Below are 13360 nucleotides of genomic sequence, written 5' to 3' on the forward strand. Positions count from 1 at the left end.
AAAAAAAAGCCTTCGTTATTTTAGGGTAATACTGACATACGGCTGAGCTCTAGGAGATAGACATGTGTGTTTCTTGGTTAAATAATCTAACAGTTTAACAAAATTACTTTCTTTTAAAAATATACTAACATTTGTAACAAGGCCTTTATTTGGTTTTGAAGCAAAACAGGATATGCCTGAGAAAGGTTTGGACAAATGATAATCAAGGCAGTTTGTAATGACCAGGGTTTATTTCCCTGGTCATTATACAGGTCAGTATACATTACTTTATGTAAAAATGGTGAAAGTACTGAAATAGTTACTTACCTGAATCATTACTTCCACTAAAGTGATTAGCTATCACAGGTAGGGTGACTTGGCATATCAAGTGACTTGCCATGATGTCTAGGGTGTTTAAATCCTCCTCACAACATATAACAAGCCTCTCCTATCACATGGAAATGTGCTGATGAGGCTAACAACTCATTGTGCTTACCATGTGGTCTATTGGGGCAAAATAATGATCTCTCTTCTGGAATGGTATTCATAAGCTGCATAGTTTAATGTGTTCGCCAATGCATTAAGGTGGAATGCACTGCAAACCATCGAGAGTTTCTGGGACAAGGATGCCGTTGAAACTAACAGGACAGCCCCTTACTCGTAATGGGTAACTTTGGACAAACTGAGAAGATGGGCAGAAATGTCGTCTGGCTTTACACATTGCCATAGGCTTCAATTTTCACTTTTAGAATGGTTTTAAACAGTTAGTGAGACATTCTATACCTTAAAAAGGGATTTGACTTCTCTTCTGGTCAGGTTCTCTGCAGATGCATGTCGCGAGCTGCAGAGAAAAGGCAGTGTAGAACTGGTCTGGAGTGAGGCAGCCACATCAGTCATCAGAGTGCCATACATGCTTCTAACCATCAACTACAAAGGGAAAACGAAGCTATACTTTTCAGTGTCTTGTATACCATTTATTTTGATGATTTTTTTTTTCACGTCCAAATCCTTTGAAGCTGTTTCGCTTAGTTTAGAATCTGAATTGGACCCAGAAGTTACGAGAGACAATGTCACCTGGCCAAAATAAGAGATAATTGCATTCTGCATAGGAATGTATTCTTTGTCCTTTAAAAATGAAGCCTATTACAAGCCCTTTTGAATTCTTCCTCACAAGCTGTGTTTTTTATTCACATTGTATCTATCTTTTTGTTAGCCGGTCTTTCAGTTGTCATCCACTCATACAATTTGATTTCATGTTAAGTATTTAATACAGAATGCATGCTTACATTTCTTTTGTGTTTTGAATCGATATTCCTTATCGTCATTTATAGTGATAACAGAAATGCTCAGGTTTTGTCCCGTGGCAGGCTGCTTTGGCAGCAAGTCATGAACTGAAATACTTGTAACAGGTATATGCTGCTGTCTCAGTGGAACTCTACAAATGATCATAAGACTGATTTGGTTGGATTTTTTGACAGTTGTTTTAAATGATCAGTTTTACTGCACTAGTTCAGAAAATTGTTCTTTTAAAATTCTGAAACCTTGAATGAAAAAAATGAGGAAGAAATTCGGAAACCTAAGCAGAACAGGAAGTGCCGGATTTAATAAGTCTGGATGTAGAGAAAAAGAACTGAAAGTATTGGGATAGTAATTACAAGAACTTCAGTTTTGCAGATAAAATTAGTTCTAAAAATGAACTTGAATATGGCACCATGAATCTATTTTGGGCTGAAGAAGCACTTCCTTCAATCCATGTTTCTAGTTGTTAGGTGTTATCCAGAAACAAAATCTTACTCTGCGCTGGAAATTTCCTAGTCTTGTAAAGAAGATTTTTACCATGTTTCCCCTAACAATGTGATACAGTTAAATCCTGGATTTTAGTTTAAAAATTAGAAAAGTGGATTTGCACTTCACATAGCTGAAGCAGCATTGCTTTAAGAAAAATCATCAACAGCAGTTTGTGCAGTCAGTATAGCTTGCTCTGTATTCTGTGAGGGTCCTAATGAAGGTTGTTATCAGTGGAAAAGTAATATAAGAACTTTTTGGTCCCTGTTTTCCAATCTTGCAGCTAACAACATGATTTTTCTTTTCCTAAAGAATTATAATCAGTCTTTTTGCCACTAACAAATTCCCCACTTTTTTGTTACCTGCAATTTAGTGTTGTCTTCTAATCACCTTGCTTAAAGAATAGTTGTGTAAATGCCTTGTGTGAACTAATGTTATTCCTTAAATAATGAGTAGATTGCAATGTGGATGGGTTAAAGCAGGAAGGAACCATAATATACACTAATTCTAATATAGAACACTGGCTAAATATCTGCAGAAGCCAGAGTATTACAAGAATAGAGGTTAAAAGGCAGAATATAAAATATTTGATAAATATCTCTTCATATAAAACATTCATAATTTATTATGTAAATGTAATCTTCTAATAGAGACGGCAGTGTCCTTGGGGATGTCTTGTAAGTCTCTTCTGGGATTCAGGGAGAGATTCCAACTGCTGACGCTGCTCAGGGCGTTGTAGCTCTTTGGTGTTAAGTCATTCTAATACCTTTTCTGTTTCTGTACTTCTTTTCTGTGAAACAAAGGACAGTGTGTTTATATGAAACTCTGAAATTTGAGTCATCACATCAATCTAAACTGGTCAGTGACAGTAAAGTTACTGGAAGGTCGTTTCCCATACAGCTGTTACATGGTGTATCTAAATATGCTGTTTCATTCTTCTGAATGTAGGACCTTAGGAATAATATACATCTAACGATTAATATTTTTAGAGATAAATTTTGTAACAGAGCACAGATATACTTAAAACTAGTATGGCGTCTTTCAGGATAGTTCTTCAAAATATTAGTTCTCGGATGTTTATGGAGCATTCTCTTAACAGGAGATGCAGCAGTGGAAATGGAGTTTGGAAATAGTGACGTTAATTGTTTGCTGTTGTCAAAAAAACATCTCTGATTCAGTTCTTGGTGTTCTACCAAACATGTAATAGGGTCCCAGAACTAACCACATGTTAGTTTTTATTTTATTTCTTGACTATATAGGCTAGTGTCTCTGTGATTCTGCTTTTATTTTTCAGCCATTCACAGATTGCATAGCAAACTTGTTATCGTGTGTTTATAACAGTGTAACAGAAGATGTAAATTTGTGACCTGACACTAAAATAGTCCACTTTGCATCTGAGTTTGAGATTATATTTTAGACAGATGTATCCCCAAGAGCTGAGAATAGGTAGGCTCAAAATACAGAGCTTTTTATTGTCCATCAGCTGTATGTATACATACATGTGTGTAATGTGTTTGTGCCAAAACACTTGACTTCTAAGTGAGTAATATTTTTCTTCTAACTTTAGAAATTAAGATTTAGCAGTGTATTAGTATTACATGAATCTTTTATTATTCTTTACTTGTCATAGTATTTAAGTGCTATGCTTAACTAGAGTTGGCTCTGTTAGCTGCCAGAGACTAACACTTGAGTAAATACTTATAGAATCATAGAATCATTAAGGTTGGAAAAGAGCTCTAAGATCATCGAGTCCAACCGTCGACCCAACACCACCATGCCCACTAAACCATGTCCCTAACCGCCTCATCTACACGTCTTTTAAATACTTCCAGGGATGGGGACTCAACCCCTTCCCTGGGCAGCCTGGTCCAATGTTTAACCACTCTTTCAGTAAAGAAATTTTTCCTCATGTCCAATCTAACCCTCCCCTGGCGCAACTTGAGGCCGTTTCCTCTCGTCCTGTCGCTTGTTACTTGGGAGAAGAGACCGACCCCCACCTCGCTACAACCTCCTGTCAGGTAGCTGTAGAGAACGATGAGGTCTCCCCTGAGCCTCCTTTTCTCCAGGCTGAACAACCCCAGTTCCCTCAGCCGCTCCTCATCAGACTTGTTCTCCAGACCCCTCACCAGCCTCGTTGCCCTTCTCTGGACACGCTCCAGCACCTCAACATCCTTCTTGTAGTGAGGGGACCAAAACTGAACACAGGATTCGAGGTGCGGCCTCACCAGTGCCGAGTACAGGGGCACGATCACTTCCCTGCTCCTGCTGGCCACACTATTTCTGATACAGGCCAGGATGCCATTGGCCTTCTTGGCCGCCTGGGCACACTGCCGGCTCATGTTCGGCTGGCTGTCGACCAGCACCCCCAGGTCCTTTTCCGCCAGGCAGCTTTCCAGCCACTCTTCCCCAAGCCTGTAGCGCTGCATGGGGTTGTTGTGGCCGAAGTGCAGGACCCGGCACTTGGCCTTGTTTAATCTCATACAGTTGGCCTCGGCCCATCGATCCAGCCTGTCCAGGTCCCTCTGCAGAGCCTTCCTACCCTCGAGCAGATCAACACTCCCACCCAACTTGGTGTCGTCTGCAAACTTATTGAGGGTGCACTCAATCCCCTCGTCCAGATCACTGATAAAGATATTGAACAAGACTGGCCCCAAATTTGATCAAAACTGTACCAGCAATTGCAAATGAGAACTCCTTTCCTTTTGTCCTCACTAAAGGCTGTAGGAAACACTGCCTTCCTGTGCAGAAGTTGCAGATTATGTTTAACTTTCAGGCTTAGACTATGTTTTCTTAATTAAAGAACAATTCATAGTATAGCTGCATTTAGTATCTTTGTCACTGTTGGAAGAGAGGATGTGAAATATTTGTTATGTTACAATTTATTTTGTAGCAAAGTCCTCATGTGGTGTTTGCATTCACATAGTTGGCTTTTGTCTTTGCTTTTCATTTTAATAGGCTGTTTATTTTTTGGAAATGAGTTCTATAATGTAATTTTGTGTATCTTAACAAGCATAAATGTCTAGATGATTTTCATGGTGGTAAAAATGTAGAAGCAGCTTTTCCGAATTGTGGCAGAAGCTGTTCTGCTCATCTATGACAATACAAAACTTCAGTGTATTTGCCAGGAAAACTGATGAAGGGACAGCGCAGAAGAGCAGAGTTTTGTTTCTAATCTAAATCGGACTAAATAACCATTCCAAATACTGAAAAGATTGAGAGCTAAAACCATCAACCTAGGAAATCATGTACAAACTGTGTGAACTATGAAGAAGCATCAGAAGAAAATAGTGGTGGGAAAGGAAAAAAAATGAGGGATGAAGAGGTTACAAACTGGGCAAGGAGCGATGCCTACCTTTACCTGAGCATAGTCATCCCAGACAGGGTTGCTTACTTCTAGGGCTTCCCTAACTCCCGATTCATTTTTTGTCCATGCTTCTGTCTTTTGGAGGGTAGTTCAGGGTTCCTGTTGCTGTTGCTGCAAGATGGCTTATGCTCTGTGTTTAAAACCAGTTAAAACTTGTACCTCTGCCTCCTTCCCTTTTACTTTTCTGCACTGTTTCCATGCCTGGCTGTGCTGGTCAGCTAGCTGAGTGTGTTTTCTCTTCTCCAGGGTCAGCAATAATTTATTCAGAGCATCTAGAGCAGTAACAGCACCTCATCTTGGAAGAAGCGATAAGTGCTCTGACAGGGGCCTGTGGCCAGGAAAGGTGGCATCCTGTGATTAATCAGGGTTAGAAATCGCTTTGTTCAGTCACTGAGAATGAGTTTACCAGTTCTTGAATTGATAACAGTAAATACTTCTGTCCCTAATATTGCAGTCTATTGCACTTAGATTTGCAGTTGTGTGTATGGTAAAAGTTACTTTAATGATCTGCAGAGGTTTCTGAATTTTCAGGTTTCTTCTGTGGCTTACAGGTTTGGACTGGTAAGCGTATAACACTAGGCTCCTTTAATTCCTGAGGTTATAAAATATAGCCAATAAGATTTAAGTGCTCAGATGGTGGGAGGATTATTTCCCTGTTGGGGCTATTATGTAGCAATTCTTATCCACGCTAGTCTTATGGGGAGGGTTGTCACAGAACCTGTACTGATAAGCTTTGCTTGAAGCAAACATAATCCAAATAGCAATGTGACAGTGTGTGCCCTGATGGAGATGCTTTACAGATGGATAAAACAGGCTAATAATACTTAATGGCATTCTTTTTGAGGACGGTAACTGTGAGAAGTAAGCTCTTTGAAGATTAAAAGCGTCACATAAATGCTAAGTATTCATGTTACAGAAAATTGGCAAATCCTATTGTAATAACTAAATCTTCCGCTCTCCACGCACAAGATGTTAAACCTTTGATATGCATTATGGTTAGGTCTAATAGAACCAAGGAAAGCTTTATCCCCAGGATGAGCCACTACTACCAAAACCCAAAGAATAGGTAGGAGGAAAAAATACAAATGGATTGAATAATTTGGTATTTTTTTTAAAAAATACCAAAACTGTGTTGCTGTTATCCTTCAATTCCTGTTGTTGGTAAATGTCACGTTCAGACTGTTAAGTCTGAGGTGCTCTGTGCAATTGGAATGGTATAATTTTTTATATTCTGCTTAGGAAAGATTCAGTAAGAGTGGATTAACTTTTTCATTAGGGGAGGCAGGATTTTTTTTTTTGTCTGTGTGTTCCCTGAAAATATTCTCAAGTGGATTCCTTTTTGGCAGGGACAGGTGGGTGTGGAGCTTGTCTTTTTAGTCATAGCTAGTTCATTTATCTCAATTGTATTTTGCAGTTTGTTCTTCCTATTTGGGGTTGTTCCCAAACATGCTTTATGTTCACTTGCACATTTCACCTCTTTGAAGCTTTTTAGTAATTGCTTTGGTTCTTGACAACTTCATAACCGCAGCCATTAAGTCACAATAAAGACTAATGAAAAAAGTAATAAAATTTCCGTGTATAACTAGGATGAAGATTCCTGGGGGAAATATTGAGCAAGTGATTACAGGGAAGATAATTGTCTGGTTAGAGAATTATATGCCCTGTGAGTTTGATATTGAAAATGTAGAATTGTCACTTAAAAATCAAAATATTAGAATTATTAAAACCTGAGCTGGAAGTCAGGAAGAGCTTGAGGTAGGTGAATTTTGCTTGTTTCCTGAAGGATGATCAAGTTGTCTGTTATATTAAAATTCAGGTTTGGTTATTTTTAGTAAAGAATAAATGCAATGTTATGCTGATGGCTGCAAATTATTGCTTGCTCCGTATACTTGAGATCTGCAGGGCTGGGTGGTTTGGGTTTTTTTGTTTTTGTTTTTTTTAAGGCAACAGACATAGAAGCTGTTTTTCATCCAGTAGTGACATTGGAAATTCAGATTTTGTGTGTGTGCGTGCTTGTAGAGTATCGTGGGCATTTTGATGCTCACAATTCTGGGAAAAAGTACCAGCCCTACTAGATACGTTGTAAGATACTTTAGTCAGATGAGCTCAAAGTTTCTTGACCGTTCACCTTAACTGAACTCTTTATCCTCTCCGTTTTTTTTCTTCCTGCTTATGCAGTAATTTGTTTCCTGTTTTGATTTTCAGCATTGTTGATACCTTGTAGTCTTCTGCCTTGATTTGGCTTTTTTTTTGCTGGTTGCCTGTAAACTGGAGTAAATAATTTCATGTAGCCAAATGAAATACTTTAGGCTTTTGAAACATAAAGATTTTATCAGTTTTTTGGTGCTGTTACTGCTACTCATACTAGTGGAAGCGATGATTTGCATGTTACTTTTGTGATTCTTGTGTAAACAGAGGTTACCAAATCACTGATTTGTTTTCAGCAGTGACTACTTTCTCTAGTAAGATGAAAGGATAGAAAACAGATATGCATGTTGTTTCTGTGTCATTTGTTAGAGATTATGTTAATTGGCTGTCAGTTTATAGTAGCCATAGCAGATTAACTCCACCTACCCTCAGTTACACTGTTGGGATTCTGTCCTTTTCACTGATTAAAGCAGCTCTTTAGTAGTAGCTTATAGTACTTTTACAGAGTATCTTAGATCATATATCAAACATCTGTCTGATGTAGAGTAGAATTTATATTCATTTTAGTGTTGAGGCACTTAAGACGTGGAGAGGTTAAGTGTCTCTTGCCTGAATGTCTTAGGCAGTATTAAAGAGTTCAAATGCTATGCTTTTTATTCTTATCCTTTACTACAACAGACAACTGTATGCTTTTGAAAGCTGCATTTTGTATCTCATTCTGTATCACCACAGCATTTTACATAATTGTGCTTGGATTTTGAAGGGTAGGGGAAGAAGCATTGTAAAGGAAGGTGTTTTTTGTGGCTGGTCTGACTTGGCTAATAAATATTAAATGGGAATTTGAAATGCATTTATTGTGCTCACTCTCGTTGCACATGTCGTAGGCAAGGTATATAGTAATTATGTTATATAAGCTGTAGGAAATCCATTAAGCCTGACTAACCACTTCTTCTAACCTTTAGACAAGCTCCCTTCAAAATGAATATTTGTTTCCTGGAATGCTTAACATTCACGTGTGAACTGTTCCATCTTAAGCAGCAGTGATTGCTTGTAAATTTTGGTGTTGCTTCTCTTCAGTGCATCTGTAAATCTTTAAACTTCTTTGCAAGAGCGTTGGAGAGCAGCCATATGCTGAAAGATGGGAAGAAAAGTTACTCTGTTGGTTCTTGCTCTAGGCGCAAGTTAGTTACTGGTGCCACGCAGAGACTGGTGCATGGCAGTTCTTACATTCTTGACCTCAATAGTGTTCTAGTGTTGCGCATATATATTTATATATCAACAAATTGGGGAAAAAAAAATTAAGGCAGATTTTTAACTACTTTCTTACAGTATTTGAATGAAACATACTATTGAGGTAATTTGTACAAACCTTAGCTTAGATTCATTAGTCTCTAAGGAAGTATGATAGAGTATGCACTGTAGGTACTTCTATTAATGAGGAATTGGCTTTGATGTAACCATTTTCTTCTATCTCTTTTTCCAAAACAGGAAGTGAACAAGCAAAAGTATCAATATTAGGTGTATTTAGTTACATAGTCATATTTTTATGATGACTCTTAATAAATTTCACTAGCAGTCTTGTAACAGCAGAGTAACTTTTGCTGAATCAGGTATTTGCTTCCCAGCTTGCTGAGTTTTGCACAGGTGTTTGTTGTATAAAGTTGTTCTGTGCTTTTCAGTACGACCTTTGTTGTGAAGTGACAGAGGCTGTGCTGTACGTTGAACCGTACATTACTCACAATGCATTTTAAACCTTTCCAAGATAAAGACAAGAAGGTGGGGGTGGGATTAGTGCTACAGGATGTGGAAACAAAAAAATTTCTAAAATGAATAGGGAATGTATCTGCAAAACTTGCCAAGGCTCCACTGTAAGAGTTTTTCCTCCACCTTAGGTTAGTTAAACAGAACTTAAGGTACATCTAAAGATGTACTTTAACATTACAGAATGGGTAAGCAAAAAGAATAGTATCTGCTGCCTGAAGAGAAATTGTGATACATAAATTATTGTTTTATGTATACTATTTGGGCTACAATTTTTATACAAAATAGACTTCAAATTTGAGAGTAGTTGATTGAGCACGTGTAAATGTTACGGAATTTGAGTACTAGACAGTAAATACTTCTGAAAATTAACCTTGTTTTTACACACCCCTGTGAGTTTTAAGTAGGATGAGGAGGAGGGGAGTAACTTCAGCTGTGTTTTCTGCCTTCCTTTTTCAAATGGAACGTTATATCTAATGTCCAGAATGTGGGTATCTAACATTAGGCTTCTACATAAATGTAGCATATTTTTTTTTCTGGGACAAATTCCCTGCAGCTCCCGTTCATATCAATGACACAGCTGGTGGGGTTCCCCTCTGAAATTCAGGTCATTTTTACGTGGGTGGCAAAATAAAGTTTAAGTCTGGAGTTGGGCATGTAGGCTTGCATAGTTTGACCTTCAGATACAGTTTTACTCTAAAAGGAAAACTCCAGGATGACTTGATGATAAATATGTGGAGGGAAAGCAGTGGAAAGAGGGTGCTTTCCAGCATGGGACTGTTTTGGAAGGCGCTACATAAATCATTACCTGGACAGATATGAGTTTGAAAAAAATAGTGGAGTTGTAAATCCATATAAACAGCATAAAGTTTAAGTAACACTGTTAAACTAAAACTAAATATATCCTCGGCAGTTGAATGAGCTGAAGGTTTGTTACAATTACTGTAAGTTGCGGTGACATTTTTAGCTGAGGTTGCATGGTTTCATTTAAACTTTATTAAACAAACTGGAGCTCGAATATTCCCTGGAGAGTTGGAAGCAGCACTAATCTTCTGTTAAACTGTCTTTAACTTTATTGGAAACCATCCAGCCATGGTAGCTTTGAGGAGGTTTGTATTAGTAAAAGTTGCCTAGACAGAATGACATCGTTTGTGACTTTCCTTTTGTGGAAAAGACCATTTGTTTCAATGGTGGTTTTTGGAAGTGGGCAGATATAATTTTAAGAATTAGAACACAGTATAATTTCAGTAATACTGAAAATTGTTTTTATTGTTTTGAATTAGAACCTCACAAGAAAAAGTTAGCTTCTGTAGTCTTGAGGTGTAAAGAATTAGGCGTGCAGTTCCGATTGCATTGCTTTCTCTGCCATAATATTGAGGTTGCGCCACCTGTTATTGGTAGGAGCAATGTGGAGATGGTTTTTGCTGCATTGGCGACCATAAACCTATTTTGGGAAGTCTTACGTGTTCTGTTTTTCACTGTCAGGTTATGAATGCAGCAACAGTGTATCCGATAGCATAGTGTCTGTCTTGTATGTCTAATGAAAGCAGCTTGTGAATGGTCTTTTCTTAGGTGTTTGTAGACAACTGTCTTCTGAAAGTGTTTGGTAAGACTGTGCCTTTGGAAAAAGTGAATATACTTAATGAAGGAACTTACGTCAGTGTAGGAAACTGGGTTGTTAACTACATTTACGTCTAACGGTGGGATTAAAAATACCTCCATGGTCTGTGATGCTTGCTGCATAGGACTCATGGAATTGAGAGAAAAAAGGTAGCTTATGGGTATGTAAGTGTTCTAATTTTTTATGTTATTATAGTAATAGACGTATTGCTTCTGGAAGTGTTACTTCCATAATTTAAGACGTAGTTTTATTTCCTCTCAACATGCCATCACGTTATATCTCTATGTTGAATAATTGGTACTTTGGTGTTGGAATTTTGTATTCAAATATTTTATTTGTCTTCCAGACTCATAGTAAACATTGATAATATCTTTGATTTATACTCTGCTCATTTCAGTAGTACTTTCACGTGCCTGGATCTAAATGTATAATGAACTTTTTTTTACAAAGCTTTGCAGATGATTTTAAATGGCCAGCATCTGTCATTTTAATGTGCCCTGGGGAAGGAATGGAAGTAATTACCTTTCCTGTAATTCCTTGACCTCTTTTGTAGTTTCTGCCTGCAAACAATAATATTACATGGTCTCTAGCACTAATAACTTGCTTTTGAAATGTAACATGGACTGGCAGTATCAACTTATCATCTACTATTAAATGATATACTGACAGTTCTTTATGAAGGTGTTAGTAGTATTGGTTGACTAGTTTTCTTCCCAATCTTCTCCTCACGAACTCATCCTTCAGTAGGACCCCGGTCACTTCTGTATTTCATGGTAGATACGTATGTGTAGGATTTTCTTATTCCTGAACACTGCCTGAAGTACATTTTTGGCAGTCATAGGTGCTCAAGGAAGTACCAATAACGGCTGCGTGCAGTGCTCTTGGGCGTACTGTGTATCTCCAAGGTACAGTTGGCCTAAGTTTCATCGCTGCGCTTGTTGTCTTAACTTGTGATACAGTGAGACCTATTTGCCTAGAGTAGAGGCCTTCTCTGTCCTGCGAAACTGCAAAACAGCAACTCTACCGAGGTTAAATTAATTCACTGCTCTTTGTTACATCAGAGCTTAGCACAAGAAATACCGTTCTATGCAGTTCTGTCGTCAAAGAGGTGGTGGCGTTTCAGTGACTCCTAGAAACATGTAACTTGTTTCGTGCGCTTAGGGATGTAAGGTGATACATAAAATATCTCTGGAGTACTAATTTGGTCTGCAGTTAAGGTTGTCAGATTACAAATTGCTTTAATTTCTGTTAATACAGGTAAATCTCATAAAGGAATGGCCAGTAAATTTTATGATTATGAAAGTATGTGACTGACTAAAATAACTTTATATTCTAGCCTATTACATATCGTCAGTTCACATTTACTGGTTTAATATTTTTCTTTATTAAAACAGTAATTGGAAGTTTTACATGGCTATGGGCTGTTGTATTTCTTTTAATTAATCCTAGCACGAAAATAGTGCACAAGTATAACTGGGCAAGATTGTACGTGTGTTCCTATTGAGAAGTGCTTTTGCAGTAAGTGGGCTCAGCAGTGACAGCAGCTGGAAAGTAACTGGAGTTGTGTGAAACTGCTCTGCCCAGAAATTGCAGGGATTGTCAGTGCAGCAGGAACGCAGCGCTGTGCCGGTGTGCAACCGAATTCATATGGAACCTCCTTCACTCCTCCCCACCGTGCTGCCATGCTGGGGAGAAACTTTAAGGAATTGGATCAAGGGATACAAAATCAGTAGTTATATATGAATGCTGGGGCAAAAAAATATTTCCCTCATAGTTTTTCAATGAAAATTATTTGAATTTTCTATGCAGCCAGGAAACTAAACCTGAGAACATCGATAATGACACAATGCCATATTAAGTGGCTGTAAATGTTGTATATGTTTCAACCTTATTTTTGAAGTAAGCAATAATTAGGTCACTTGAAAGTCCATTATAATATGTGTAAAGCTGTAAGCATCTGGTTAGTTAATGCTTTGTTTGTGTATAAACTTTTTTGCCAGATGACCACAAACCAGATTGGATTAACTATGAGGAGTTCAAAAAAATTAATTGAGGGGGAGAAAAAAACAGAATGCAGAGTCTATTTTTATTAAAAGTGTGTGTGTGCTTATGCATGTAAAAATACAATAGATTAAAATATTTTCATCAAAGAACGGTTGCTAGATTTTGTCTAGCATCTAGGTTGTTTGCTTTACCTTGCCAAAATAATGAAGCCAGTAGCTTCTGCATTTTATGTTCCCTTAGCAATCCCAAGCTTTTACTCATTAAACATCTGGTGAGGAGTTGTCCCTGCTAACTGAAAATTTGCTGCAGTTACGTTGTGCATAAGAGGTGTGGAGGAGGCAAGGTGAAGCATCCCTCTGATGTGAAGCACTTCTGTTAATTTCTTGCACGTGTTTGGAGGAAAGACTGTGGTGTGAGGGTCAGTTTCTTTGCAGAATCTTTATTTTGCTTCCTGTTTCCATAATTTGGAAGAGCTGGAGAATGTTGCTTCAGGTTGTAAATATCGTATCTGAGAGTCTGTTTCCAGTTAGCTGGGGAAAATCTTGGAAGAAAACTTTAGCTAGTGTGCCTAACAGTGTTTGAGCATTCATTAAAGCATCACATCTAAAGACACAAAGAACGAAAATGACTCTATGGATAGATGTTAATATGAAAAAGTGAAATTTAAACCCCATATAAGGCAGATAACAGTATTATAC

The 13360-nt window shown here is 37.9% G+C and overlaps 1 protein-coding gene across 1 annotated transcript in view; it reads left to right on the forward strand.

Annotated features, from left to right (window-relative positions):
- Positions 1-10750: 10750 nt before the first annotated feature.
- Positions 10751-13360, forward strand: part of USP32 (ubiquitin specific peptidase 32) — a 65443-nt gene continuing 62833 nt past the window's right edge. Inside the window, exon 1 of the mRNA XM_019471780.1 lies at positions 10751-10818. Coding sequence (XP_019327325.1) covers positions 10815-10818 — 4 coding nt within the window. The 5' untranslated portion in view covers positions 10751-10814. The remainder of the gene's footprint in view (positions 10819-13360) is intronic.

The sequence above is a fragment of the Aptenodytes forsteri genome, unplaced genomic scaffold (genome assembly GCF_000699145.1).
Source record: "Aptenodytes forsteri isolate BGI_AS27 unplaced genomic scaffold, ASM69914v1 Scaffold66, whole genome shotgun sequence".
Classification (NCBI taxonomy): Eukaryota; Metazoa; Chordata; class Aves; order Sphenisciformes; family Spheniscidae; genus Aptenodytes; species Aptenodytes forsteri.